Here is a 14584-nt window from a genome sequence, read left to right on the forward strand (position 1 = left end):
CTCTGTGGATGGTTTGTCCTCTGACAAATCAACTGTGAATTCCGGTGTTCCTCAAGGCTCCATTTTAGGACCACTATTGTTTTCCCTATATATTTTACCTCTTGGTAATGTCGTTCGGAAACATAATGTTAAATTTCACTGCTATGCGGACGATACACAGCTGTACATGTTGATGAAACATGGTAAAGCCCCAAAATTGCCCTCCCTGGAAGCCTGTGTTTCAGATATAAGGAAGTGGATGTAGGCAAATGTTCTACTAGAGATGCTTGTTCTAGGTCCCAAGAAACAAAGAGATCTTCTGCTGAATCTGTCAATTAATCTTGATGGTTGTACAGTCATCTGAAATAAGGACCGTGGCGTTACTCTGGACCCTGATCTCTCTTTTGACGAACATATCAAGACCGTTTCAAGGACAGCTTTTTTCCATCTATGTAATATTGCACAAATCTGAAACTTTCTGTCCAAAAATGATGCAGAAAAAATGTATCCATGCTTTTGTTACTTCTAGGTTAGACTACTGCAATGCTCTACTTTCCGGCTACCCGAATAAAGCACTAAATAAACTTCAGTTAGTGCTAAACATGGCTGCTAGAATCTTGACAAGAACCAAAATATTTGATCATATTACTCCAGTGCTAGCCTCTCTACACTGGCTTCCTGTTAAGGCAAGGGCTGATTTCAATGTTTTACTGCTAACCTACAAAGCATTACATGGGCTTGCTCCTACCTATCTTTTCTGATTTGGTCCTGCCGTACATACCTACACGTACGCTACGGTCACAAGACGCAGGCCTCCTAACTGTCCCTAGAATTTCTAAGCAAACAGCTGGAGGCAGGGCTTTCTCCTATAGAGCTCCATTTTTATGGAATGGTCTGCCTATCCATGTGAAAGACGTAGACTCGGTCTCGACCTTTAAGTCTTTACTGAAGACTCATCTTTTCAGACGATCGATTGATTGAGTGTAGTCTGGCCCAGGAGTGGGAAGGTGGTGGATAGGCACTGGAGCTACGAACCACCCTTGCTGTCTCTGCCTGGCCGGTTCCCCTCTCTCCACTGGGATTCTCTGCCTCTAACCCTATTACAGGGGCTGAGTCACTGGCTTACTGGTGCTCTTCCATGCCGTCCCTGGGAGGGGTGCGTCACTTGAGTGGGTTGAGTCACTGATGTGGTCTTCCTGTCTGGGTTGGCGCCCCCCCCCCTCACCACACCTTGGGTTCGTGCCGTGGGGGAGATCTTCCTGTGCTATACTCGGCCTTGTCTCAGGATGGTAAGTTGGTGATTGAAGATATCCCTCTAGGTGGTGTGGGGGCTGTGCTTTGGCAAAGTGTGTGCGGTTATATCCTGCCTGTTAGGCCCTGTCCGCGGCTATCGTCGGACGGGGCCACAGTGTCTCCCGACCCCTCCTGTCTCAGCCTCCAGTATTTATGCTGCAATAGTTTATGTGTCGGGGGGCTAGGGTCAGTCTGTTAGTCTTATTGAATTGAATTGAGAGCAGAATTGGCAAACCTCAGCACCTCAGACAGATAAGAGAAAAGTCTTTAGGAGCTGAGTCAGGAGTTGTGCTTAACTGGCATCCTATTCCCTTTTTAGTGCACAACTACCCTTAGGGCTCTGGTCAAAAGTAGTGCACTACTTTCTTTGACCCATAGGGTTCTGGTCAAAAGTAGTACACTACTTTCTTTGGCCCATAGGGCTCTGGTCAAAAGTAGTGCACTACTTTCTTTGTCCCATAGGGCTCTGGTCAAAAGTAGTGCACTACTTTCTTTGGCCCATAGGGCTCTGGTCAAAAGTAGTGCACTACTTTCTTTGGCCCATAGGGCTCTGGTCAAAAGTAGTGCACTATATAGGGAGTAGGGTGCCATACGGCCACAGCCACGGAGGTACAGGCTCCAACAGCCAGCAGGGAGATTCCTGCAAGTGAAGTGAACAGTACTGTGAACCCAAAGCTGTAAGGGCCCCAGAGGTCGCCAGCCACAACACTGAACTGTGCTGTAGGGCAGGGGTTCTCCAACGATTTGGGTCCAGGGACCCCTTTTGTGATAGCAAATTCATCAGGGACCCCCTCATAATCAGAACACCACTTGAGTTAGATAAAAAATAATATATAGTTTTACTATGACTTCTGCAATGCATGGCAAGATGAATCAAGTCTCAGGCCCTGGGAAGGAACAGTTTAAAGGCCCGTCTCTTACCATCGGAGTTAAAATTGTGCTGTTTTCAAGCTAATTTCTTGAAATTATGCACATTGTGTCATTTTTAAGTTAATATCCTGCAATAATGCACATTTTGCCAAGAGGCAGAAAGAAAACTTTGCAGTTGAAACATTAGGTGGAATCATAGACAATACCACTGCAGTGGTTCTGAACGTGAGTCATAGACAATACCACTGGTTCTGAACGTGAGTCATAGACAATGCACTGCACTGGTCCTGAACGTGAGTCATAGACAATACCACTGGTTCTGAACGTGAGTCATAGACAATACCACTGGTCCTGAGCGTGAGTCATAGACAATACCACTGGTCCTGAACGTGAGTCATAGACAATACCACTGGTCCTGAACGTGAGTCACAGACAATGAACTGCACTGGTCCTGAACGTGAGTCATAGACAATACCACTGGTTCTGAACGTGAGTCGTAGACAATGCCACTGGTTCTGAACGTGAGTCATAGACAATACCACTGGTTCTGAGCGTGAGTCATAGACAATGCCATTGTTCATGAACGTGAGTCATAGACAATGCCATTGTTCATGAACGTGAGTCATAGACAATACCACTGGTCCTGAATGTGATTCATAGACAATGCCATTGTTCATGAACGTGAGTCATAGACAATACCACTGGTTCTGAACGTGAGTCATAGACAATACCACTGGTCCTGAACGTGAGTCATAGACAATACCACTGGTCCTGAACGTGATTCATAGACAATACCACTGGTTCTGAACGTGAGTCATAGACAATACCACTGGTTCTGAACGTGAGTCATTGACAATACCACTGGTTCTGAACGTGAGTCATAGACAATGCCACTGGTCCTGAACGTGAGTCATAGACAATACCACTGGTCCTGAACGTGAGTCATAGACAATACCACTGGTTCTGAACGTGAGTCATAGACAATGCCACTGGTTCTGAACGTGAGTCATTGACAATACCACTGGTTCTGAACGTGAGTCATAGACAATGCCACTGGTTCTGAACAGGAGTCATAGACAATACCACTGGTCCTGAACGTGAGTCATAGACAATACCACTGGTTCTGAACGTGAGTCATATACAATACCACTGGTCCTGAACGTGAGTCATAGACAATGCCACTGGTTCTGAACAGGAGTCATAGACAATACCACTGGTTCTGAACAGGAGTCATAGACAATACCACTGGTCCTGAACGTGAGTCATAGACAATGCCACTGGTTCTGAACAGGAGTCATAGACAATACCACTGGTCCTGAACGTGAGTCATAGACAATACCACGGGTTCTGAACAGGAGTCATAGACAATACCACTGGTCCTGAACGTGAGTCATAGACAATACCACTGGTTCTGAACGTGAGTCATAGACAATGCCACTGGTTCTGAACAGGAGTCATAGACAATACCACTGGTCCTGAACGTGAGTCATAGACAATACCACTGGTCCTGAACGTGAGTCATAGACAATACCACTGGTTCTGAACGTGAGTCATAGACAATACCACTGGTTCTGAGCGTGAGTCATAGACAATACCACTGGTCCTGAACATGAGTCATAGACAATACCACTGGTTCTGAACGTGAGTCATAGACAATACCACTGGTTCTGAACATGAGTCACAGACAATACCACTGGTCCTGAACGTGAGTCATAGACAATATCACTGGTTCTGAACGTGAGTCATAGACAATACCACTGGTTCTGAACATGAGTCACAGACAATACCACTGGTCCTGAACGTGAGTCATAGACAATACCACTGGTTCTGAACGTGAGTCATAGACAATACCACTGGTCCTGAACGTGAGTCATAGACAGTACCACTGGTCCTGAACGTGAGTCATAGACAATCTCACTGGTTCTGAACGTGAGTCATAGACAATACCACTGGTTCTGAACGTGAGTCACAGACAATGCCACTGGTTCTGAACGTGAGTCATAGACAATGCCACTGGTTCTGAACGTGAGTCATAGACAATACCACTGGTTCTGAACGTGAGTCATAGACAATACCACTGGTCCTGAACGTGAGTCATAGACAATGCCACTGGTTCTGAACGTGAGTCATAGACAATACCACTGGTTCTGAACGTAAGTCATAGACAATGCCACTGGTTCTGAACGTGAGTCATAGACAATACCACTGGTTCTGAACGTAAGTCATAGACAATACCACTGGTCCTGAACGTGAGTCATAGACATTACCACTGGTTCTGAACGTGAGTCATAGACAATACCACTGGTTCTGAACGTGAGTCATAGACAATACCACTGGTTCTGAACGTGAGTCATAGACAATACCACTGGTTCTGAACGTGAGTCATAGACAATGCCACTGGTTCTGAACAGGAGTCATAGACAATACGACTGGTCCTGAACGTGAGTCATAGACAATACCACTGGTTCTGAACGTGAGTCATAGACAATACCACTGGTCCTGAACGTGAGTCATAGACAATATCACTGGTTCTGAACGTGAGTCATAGACAATACCACTGGTTCTGAACATGAGTCATAGACAATACCACTGGTTCTGAACGTGAGTCATAGACAATACCACTGGTCCTGAACGTGAGTCATATACAATACCACTGGTTCTGAACGTGAGTCATATACAATACCACTGGTTCTGAGCGTGAGTCATAGACAATGCCACTGGTTCTGAACAGGAGTCATAGACAATACCACTGGTTCTGAACAGGAGTCATAGACAATACCACTGGTCCTGAACGTGAGTCATAGACAATACCACTGGTTCTGAACGTGAGTCATAGACAATGCCACTGGTTCTGAACAGGAGTCATAGACAATACCACTGGTCCTGAACGTGAGTCATAGACAATACCACGGGTTCTGAACGTGAGTCATAGACAATACCACTGGTCCTGAACGTGAGTCATAGACAATACCACTGGTCCTGAACGTGAGTCATAGACAATGCCACTGGTTCTGAAAGTGAGTCATAGACAATACCACTGATTCTGAACGTGCATCATTGCATCAACCTATCATCAGTGGAGAGATGGTTCAGCTATATTCCTTCCTGTTTTAGTTAACAGTAACACAGGAAGTGGGATTATTTTGAGTGGTGTTGAAGTGATACCAGATCCTGTCCTGGACAAAGGGGGAGACATCCAGCGCCAAAACGTCGTCTCTTTGATTTACGTATGACTTACAGTATAACATCTGTATACTGGGCTCAATTTGAATAACATTTCACATAAATCAGATTATTTCTGACTCAAACCAAGAGTATTATGTCTGCTTATGCATACAGTCTATTGTTTGGCCGGGGCTAAAGTACGTGCTAAAGGATGTGTTAGCAAAGGAATGGAAAGTGAAGGGGACTTGGAGTCTGAGCTCCGTGTAAATCTCTATATCTCTCTTCAGACCATGGCCTCATCCCCCTGAAGGAGATGAAAAGAAACAGGGAGGAGGTGGGAGGAGGAGAGATGAGGAGGAGTGAGGAAGGGTGAGGAGAGGGGAGGAGGTGTGAGGAGAGGGGAGGAGGTGTGAGGAGAGGAGGAGGGGGGAAGATAGGGTGAGGAGAAGAGTGGAGGGGTGAGGAGATAGTTGAGGAGGGATAGAGAGGGGTGAGGAGAGGAGAGAGTGAGGAGAGAGGAGAAGGGGTGAGGATAGGGTGAGGAGAAGAGTGGAAGGGTGAGGAGATAGTGAGAAGAGAGGAGGACGGGTGAGGAGAGGGTGAAGAGAGGGTGAAGAGAGGGGAGGAGGGGTGAGGATTGGGTGAGGATAAGAGTAGAGGGGTGAGGAGATGGTGAGGAGGGATAGGGAGGAGGGGTGAGGAGAGAGTGAGGAGAGAGGATGAGGGGTGAGGAGAGGGTGAAGTGAGGGGAGGAGGGGTGAGGAGAGGGGAGGTGGGGTGGGTTGGGGTGAGGGGAGGGGTGTGAGTAGGGGAGAGGTGAGGTGAGGTTAGGAGAGGAGAGGAGAGGAGTGGTGAGGAGAGGGGGAGGACGGGTGAGAAGAGGGGAGGAGGGGTGAGGTGAGGGGAGGAGTGGTGAGGAGAGGGGGAGGACGGGTGAGAAGAGGGGAGGAGGGGTGAGGTACAGCTGGAACCCCCATCAGCCCTATTACTCATGGTGCTAGGCTGCGTAGCGTCCTGAACTCCTGCAACCTGAAACTGTATCTCACAATCAGCAGAAACTCCCTCCCTCGCTGAAAAAACCCCGACCTGCCTGGGAACTCTCACACAGACATTTATGTGTCGTAACACCACATAGTCTATGGAGTCTTACTCTGCCCTTCACATCTGTCTTTCTACAGGAGAAATATGAAGCTTCGAAAATGAGCACAAAATAAATTCATGGATTTTACCAAGAGCAGAGATAAATTTGGGTTAAGGAGGACGCAAACTGAAAAAGTAAAAGGTTTTTTCTGAGCGATGAGGCTTTTGATATTGGCCAATCCTTGTAGCATAGCTTTGTTACTGTCGATGTTAGGCAACTCTATCCTTCCATGTGTTGTTTAGCTAAAAATAAAAAATAAACTCCAATCTTCAGATGAAAGTTAACAGACAAACAACAAACTAGCAGATGACTGTGAGCAGCAATACCGGGAACAACTGTTTATTCAGGATCAGCTTCGTATCGGGTGTCTTTCACAATTATGTCTTTTTCAAACGTCTCATTTATAATCTCAATGCAGACTATCTGCCTGTAGTTTATTATATATATTGTCAATGCTTGGTTCGAATCCAGGCTGTATCACATCCGGCCGTGATCGGGAGTCCCGTAGGGCGGCGCACAATTGGCCCAGCGTCGTCCGGGTTCGGCCCGGGGTTTAGGCCGTCATTGTAAATAAGCATTTGTTCTTAACGGACTTGCCTAGTTTAAATAAAGGATACAGACTATCTGTCTGTAGTCGATTATTTTCCCCTGATAAAAGAAACATGTAGGATACACAAACTCATCCTAGTCCTCATCACTAGACTAAACAGCTGTATTCTGAAAGCAAACTGCCTTCCCATAAGATGTCTACTAATGATACCATCAACTTTCACTGAGTTTCTGACTGAGCACGTTTCTTATATTTTTCAGTTAGGGTTTCCCAACTCATCCTAGCCGTCTCTCTGGGTCAGTCAACGCACAGACAGACGTCAACAGAACAACCTTTGGGTTTTTGTCTCCGCTGATACCCACAATGCAGCTGTGTTGTTACCCCAGGGGAACCCGAGTGGAAGGAAGGGGGGTGGTCAGGGTGGGGTCACACATATAATGGTGCTTCTCTGGGAATTGTCTGTTAGGGGTCAACTATCAGGGAGCAAAACCAACATTACTATCATCTATTCTCCTCCCAGGCACGAACAGGACAATGTGGAGAGTAACGAGAGACAGAAACCATAGGGGGCCCTGGTCAAAAGTAGTGCACTAAATAGGGGGCCCTGGTCAAAAGTAGTGCACTAAATAGGGGGCCCTGGTCAAAAGCAGTGCACTAAATAGGGGGCCCTGGTCAAAAGTAGTGCACTAAATAGGGAATAGGGTGCCATGTCGGAGATGCAAAGGAGAGGGACATGAGGAGATCCTCATCCTCTACCGATGTCATGAATTAAGAATGCTAGTTACCAGAGCGTGCAGAAGTCCAACTAGGGATTGTTTTAAGACCAAAACAATGAGCTAAGGACTGCCTTTTTCCTTCCATAATCATCAGAGTAAGAAAAATAAAGTTTACCGCAAAGATTTATGTATTCAAAGGAAAAGCTCTAAACCATCAAATTCCCAACTCGTTATGTAGCAGTACTTCTAGGGACGTTCTTAAGGGAAAGGAAAAGTGTATCCATGGTTACACCATAACAGAAGAGAATTCCAAGGTCGTTGACAGCCTGGAGCTGAGAGCAGCTTTCCTTAAAGTGTTGAGTCATTGAGAGAGAGAGAGAGAGAGAGAGAGAGAGAGAGAGAGAGAGAGAGAGAGAGAGAGAGAGAGAGAGAGAGAGAGAGAGAGAGAGAGAGAGAGAGAGAGAGAGAGAGAGAGAGAGAGAGAGAGAGAGAGAGAGAGAGAGAGAGAGAGAGAGAGAGAGAGAGAGCGAGAGAGAGAGAGAGCAGGTTTTCATTCCATTGTGGTGGAAGCCCATGGTTAGAGAGGAGAAGAGAGGTTACGTCGCAGTGGGACTGTGGAGGAAGCTCTCTCTCCCACTCTCTCTGCATCCTGAATGGCACTCTATTCCCTACATAGTGCACCTACTTTCGACCAGAGCCCTATTGCCTAAGTAGTAGAGGGGAAAAGGGTGCCATTGAGGCCAAAGAGCAGACCAGCTCTCCCAGGGACTCCATGACAAATCAAAACAAACCTCTACTCTTTTCTTCCGGGATGGTTCTTTGGTTTGGCTCGTCACAGCCTGTAGGCAGAATGGCTTGAAACCTACAGATTTCTGATTATTTGTTTTTCCCCCCCTAGCTTTCAAAGGAATCTGCAGTAAAAGAAAATAGCTGCAAGACAATTCAATTATTCCCTGATGCATCTCATCTCATCTTATCTCTCTTTTTATAAAACAACACGCCCAACAAAGCTGTTATCATTGACGACTGTGACTCTCTGGGGTCTATGGGAACGGGGGAACAACACAAAAACATTACTCCGGAGGGGGTTCTCGGGGCTCAGACTGTAGGCCTGGGGGTGTGGAGGGGCTTGGGTTTGATGTTTGGGGGTATGGGTGCGAGAGGAGACGACTGACAGAGATTCAGACAGAGATGTTCCCGAGCCAGACCGTCCTGCGGGTAGATCCCCTGATGGGGTGATAGGAAGACCCCACCTCATTCCTCCCCTGATGACATGAGAGGGAACAGAACAGGAGGACAATCACTGGAGATAGTATCTCTATTACAAAACACACCCACCCTGCAAGAGGCTGTAGAGGCAGATGTTTCTCGGCTTTGGCGGTTACCCTACTCCAGAAAGATCAAGCTATGGAATGACCCCAAAGCATTAGCCTTGTGTGCTACATTCACTTCCTGATGCTAACTTTGGGGCAGAGGCCTGATCAGTCAGCTAGTTAATGATGATCAGTCAGCTAGTTAATGATGATCAGTGAGCTAGTTAATGATGCTAACCCTGGGGCAGATCCTGATCAGTCAGCTAGTTAATGATGCTAACCCTGGGGCAGATCCTGATCAGTCAGCTAGTTAATGATGCTAACCCTGGGGCAGATCCTGATCAGTCAGCTAGTTAATGATGCTAACCCTGGGGCAGAGGCCTGATCAGTCAGCTAGTTAATGATGCTAACCCTGGGGCAGAGGCCTGATCAGTCAGCTAGTTAATGATGCTATACCTGGGACAGAGGCCTGATCAGTCAGCTAGTTAATGATGCTAACCCTGGAGCAGAGGCCTGATCAGTCAGCTAGTTAATGATGCTAACCCTGGGGCAGAGGCCTGATCAGTCAGCTAGTTAATGATGCTATCCCTGGGGCAGAGTCCTGATCAGTCAGCTAGTTAATGATGATCAGTCAGCTAGTTAATGATGATCAGTCAGCTAGTTAATGATGCTATCCCTGGGGCAGAGGCCTGATCAGTCAGCTAGTTAGTGATGCTAACCCTGGGGCAGAGGTCTGATCAGTCAGCTAGTTAATGATGATCAGTCAGCTAGTTAATGATGATCAGTCAGCTAGTTAATGATGCTAACCCTGGTGCAGAGGCCTGATCAGTCAGCTAGTTAATGATGATCAGTCAGCTAGTTAATGATGCTATCCCTGGTGCAGAGGCCTGAGCAGTCAGCTAATTAGTGATGCTAACCCTGGGGCAGAGGTCTGATCAGTCAGCTAGTTAATGATGCTAACCCTGGGGCAGATCCTGATCAGTCAGCTAGTTAATGATGCTAACCCTGGAGCAGAGGCCTGATCAGTCAGCTAGTTAATGATGCTAACCCTGGTGCAGAGGCCTGATCAGTCAGCTAGTTAATGATGCTATCCCTGGTGCAGAGGCCTGATCAGTCAGCTAGTTAATGATGCTAACCCTGGGGCAGAGGCCTGATCAGTCAGCTAGTTAATGATGCTATCCCTGGTGCAGAGGCCTGATCAGTCAGCTAGTTAATGATGCTAACCCTGGGGCAGAGGCCTGATCAGTCAGCTAGTTAATGATGCTAACCCTGGGGCAGAGGTCTGATCAGTCAGCTAGTTAAAAGGAGGGTGGATCGGTCAATCACATCATTCCAATTTTCATTCTAAAACTAGAGGAGCAGCCATTGTATTTAGTTAAAACAAATTGTTCGTAAGGTCAAGTGTAGAGGCAGATTCAGCAGGCCATTTCATTAATGTAGTAGGAAGACTGTATAATACACCTGTTATCTTGGCTAACATTTATGCATCAAATTGGGATAACAGTTCATTCTTCACAAATGTATTTTCTCGATGACCAAATATGGACACACTACCTAATACTAGGTGGTGATATGATTCGCCCAATCTGGATCGTAGCTCTCCTATGGTTTCATCTTCATCAAAGACAATATCCACAAGTCAGCTATTTCTTATGTCCTGAATATAAAGCGTTATGTTTGGGGGCAAGTCCAACACAACACATCACTGAGTACCACTCTTCATATTTTCAAGCATGGTGGTGGCTGCATCATGTTATGGGTATGCTTGTCACCGGCAAGGACTATTGAGTTTTTTAGGATAAACATTTATGGAATAGAGCTAAGCATAGACAAAATCTTAAAGGAAAACCTGGTTCAGTCTGCTTTCCACCAGACACTGGGAGATTAATTCACCTTTCAGCAGGACAATAACCTACAACACAAGGCCAAAAATACACTGGAGTTGCTTACCAAGATGACATGGAATGTTCCTATGTGGCCTAGTTACAGTTCTGACTTAAATCGTCTTGAAACTTTATGGGCAAGACTTGAAGATGGCTGTCTAGCAATGATCAACAACCAACTTGACAGAGCTTGAAGACTTTTAAAAAGAATAATGTGTAAATATGTACAATCCAGGTGTGTAAAGCTCTTAGAGACGTGTCCATAGAGACTCACAGCTGTCATCACTGCCAAAGGTGATTCTAACATGTATTGACTCAGGGCTGTGAATACTTATGTAAATGAGATATTTCCCTATTTAATACAAAAATTCAATAAAATGTAATCAATTTTGATTTCAGGCTGTAGAGCAACAAAATGTGGAATAAGTCAAGAGGTATGAATACTTTATGAAGGTTGTTTTATTAGGTAACCAACACTTCAAGACCTTTTCTACTGTCTGTCTGTCTGTCTGTCTGTCTGTCTGTCTGTCTGTCTGTCTGTCTGTCTGTCTGTCTGTCTGTCTGTCTGTCTGTCTGTCTGTCTGTCTGTCTGTCTGTCTGTCTGTCTGTCTGTCTGTCTGTCTGTCTGTCTGTCTGTCTGTCTGCCCCCTGCCTTCCTGTCAGTCTGTCTGTCACAACAAAACTCGGTCACAACAGACATGATGGGTTTACAAGCCAGGCCAGGTCCAACAGTCTGAAGACAAGCCAGGCCAGGTCCAACAGACTGAAGACAAGCCAGGCCAGGTCCAACAGACTGAAGACAAGCCAGGCCAGGTCCAACAGACTGAAGACAAGCCAGGCCAGGTCCAACAGTCTGAAGACAAGCCAGGCCAGGTCCAACAGTCTGAAGACAAGCCAGGCCAGGTCCAACAGACTGAAGACAAGCCAGGCCAGGTCCAACAGTCTGAAGACAAGCCAGGCCAGGTCCAACAGACTGAAGACAAGCCAGGCCAGGTCCAACAGACTGAAGACAAGCCAGGCCAGGTCCAACAGACTGAAGACAAGCCAGGCCAGGTCCAACAGACTGAAGACAAGCCAGGCCAGGTCCAACAGTCTGAAGACAAGCCAGGCCAGGTCCAACAGACTGAAGACAAGCCAGGCCAGGTCCAACAGACTGAAGACAAGCCAGGCCAGGTCCAACAGACCTAAGACAAGCCAGGCCAGGTCCAACAGACTGAAGACAAGCCAGGCCAGGTCCAACAGTCTGAAGACAAGCCAGGCCAGGTCCAACAGACTGAAGACAAGCCAGGCCAGGTCCAACAGACTGAAGACAAGCCAGGCCAGGTCCAACAGTCTGAAGACAAGCCAGGCCAGGTCCAACAGTCTGAAGACAAGCCAGGCCAGGTCCAACAGACTGAAGACAAGCCAGGCCAGGTCCAACAGTCTGAAGACAAGCCAGGCCAGGTCCAACAGTCTGAAGACAAGCCAGGCCAGGTCCAACAGTCTGAAGACAAGCCAGGCCAGGTCCAACAGACTGAAGACAAGCCAGGCCAGGTCCAACAGACCGAAGACAAGCCAGGCCAGGTCCAACAGTCTGAAGACAAGCCAGGCCAGGTCCAACAGACTGAAGACAAGCCAGGCCAGGTCCAACAGACTGAAGACAAGCCAGGCCAGGTCCAACAGACTGAAGACAAGCCAGGCCAGGTCCAACAGTCTGAAGACAAGCCAGGCCAGGTCCAACAGACTGAAGACAAGCCAGGCCAGGTCCAACAGACTGAAGACAAGCCAGGCCAGGTCCAACAGTCTGAAGACAAGCCAGGCCAGGTCCAACAGTCTGAAGACAAGCCAGGCCAGGTCCAACAGTCTGAAGACAAGCCAGGCCAGGTCCAACAGACTGAAGACAAGCCAGGCCAGGTCCAACAGACTGAAGACAAGCCAGGCCAGGTCCAACAGACTGAAGACAAGCCAGGCCAGGTCCAACAGACTGAAGACAAGCCAGGCCAGGTCCAACAGACTGAAGACAAGCCAGGCCAGGTCCAACAGACTGAAGACAAGCCAGGCCAGGTCCAACAGACTGAAGACAAGCCAGGCCAGGTCCAACAGTCTGAAGACAAGCCAGGCCAGGTCCAACAGTCTGAAGACAAGCCAGGCCAGGTCCAACAGTCTGAAGACAAGCCAGGCCAGGTCCAACAGTCTGAAGACAAGCCAGGCCAGGTCCAACAGTCTGAAGACAAGCCAGGCCAGGTCCAACAGTCTGAAGACAAGCCAGGCCAGGTCCAACAGTCTGAAGACTAGTCTAAGTACAGTAGTGCACACCATCTGGAAAAGTGTGAGTTCCAGTCAGTTAGCCCCTCTGTTAGCCCCTCTGTTAGCCCCTGTCTAATTACTTCCAGTCAAAACCAGCCTGACTCAGCCTGTGGAGGCTGACGGCTGAGAGCTGGAGGCTGAGGACTGATGACTGAGGGCTGAGGGCTGGGGGCTGGGGGAACAGCTTTAGGGTCATTGTCATGCTACCAGATCTACCATATTGTGTGCAGCACAGTCATGATGAGAATAGCAGGGGTTTCCAGTGTGTGTTCGTGTTTTTTGTTGATGTGTATTTTGATCTCTGTTTTGTTATTTTCTGGTCTTGTGTCAATTTGCTTTAGGTCTACCGGTATGTAAACGTTTCTGAGTCACCCTTCTTGGAATAATAGGAAGTCATCTGTTTTTATGGGGAAACACGAGGTTGCAACATATCTTTTAAAATAACACACATGCAGTACTTTACCACTTGATTAAAAACAACAGACATGCAGTACTTTACTTCTTGATTAAAAACAACATACATGCAGTACTTTACCTCTTGATTAAAAACTACATACATGCAGTACTTTACCTCTTGATTAAAAACAACACACATGCAGTACTTTACCTCTTGATTAAAAACTACATACATGCAGTACTTTACCTCTTGATTAAAAACAACACACATGCAGTACTTTACCTCTTTATTAAAAACTACAGACATGCAGTACTTTACCTCTTGATTAAAAACAACAGACATGCAGTACTTTACCTCTTGATTAAAAAGAACAGACATGCAGTACTTTACCTCTTGATTAAAAACAACAGACAAGCAGTACTTTACTTCTTGATAAAAAGAACAGACAAGCAGTACTTTACTTCTTGATTAAAAAGAACAGACAAGCAGTACTTTACTTCTTGATTAAAAAGAACAGACAAGCAGTACTTTACTTCTTGATTAAAAAGAACAGACAAGCAGTACTTTACTTCTTGATTTAAAAAGAACAGACAAGCAGTACTTTACTTCTTGATTAAAAAGAACAGACAAGCAGTACTTTACTTCTTGATTAAAAAGAACAGACAAGCAGTACTTTACTTCTTGATTAAAAAGAACAGACAAGCAGTACTTTACTTCTTGATTAAAAAGAACAGACAAGCAGTACTTTACTTCTTGATTAAAAAGAACAGACAAGCAGTACTTTACTTCTTGATTAAAAAGAACAGACAAGCAGTACTTTACTTCTTGATTCAAAACTACAGACAAGCAGTACTTTACTTCTTGATTAAAAAGAACAGACAAGCAGTACTTTACTTCTTGATTAAAAAGAACAGACAAGCAGTACTTTACTTCTTGATTAAAAAGAACAGACAAGCAGTACTTTACTTCTTGATTAAAAAGAACAGACAAG

General features: G+C 46.2%; 1 protein-coding gene across 1 annotated transcript; it reads left to right on the top strand.

Annotated features, from left to right (window-relative positions):
* Positions 1-5141: 5141 nt before the first annotated feature.
* On the top strand, positions 5142-13184 carry LOC139538250 (involucrin-like). Its single transcript, XM_071340100.1, has 3 exons — positions 5142-5159; positions 11625-12053; positions 12123-13184. Exons 1-3 carry the CDS (start codon positions 5142-5144, stop codon positions 13182-13184), a joined length of 1509 nt encoding a protein of 502 aa, XP_071196201.1.
* The last annotated feature ends 1400 nt before the right edge of the window (positions 13185-14584 follow it).

This window comes from Salvelinus alpinus, chromosome 14 (assembly GCF_045679555.1).
Source record: "Salvelinus alpinus chromosome 14, SLU_Salpinus.1, whole genome shotgun sequence".
NCBI lineage: Eukaryota > Metazoa > Chordata > Actinopteri > Salmoniformes > Salmonidae > Salvelinus > Salvelinus alpinus.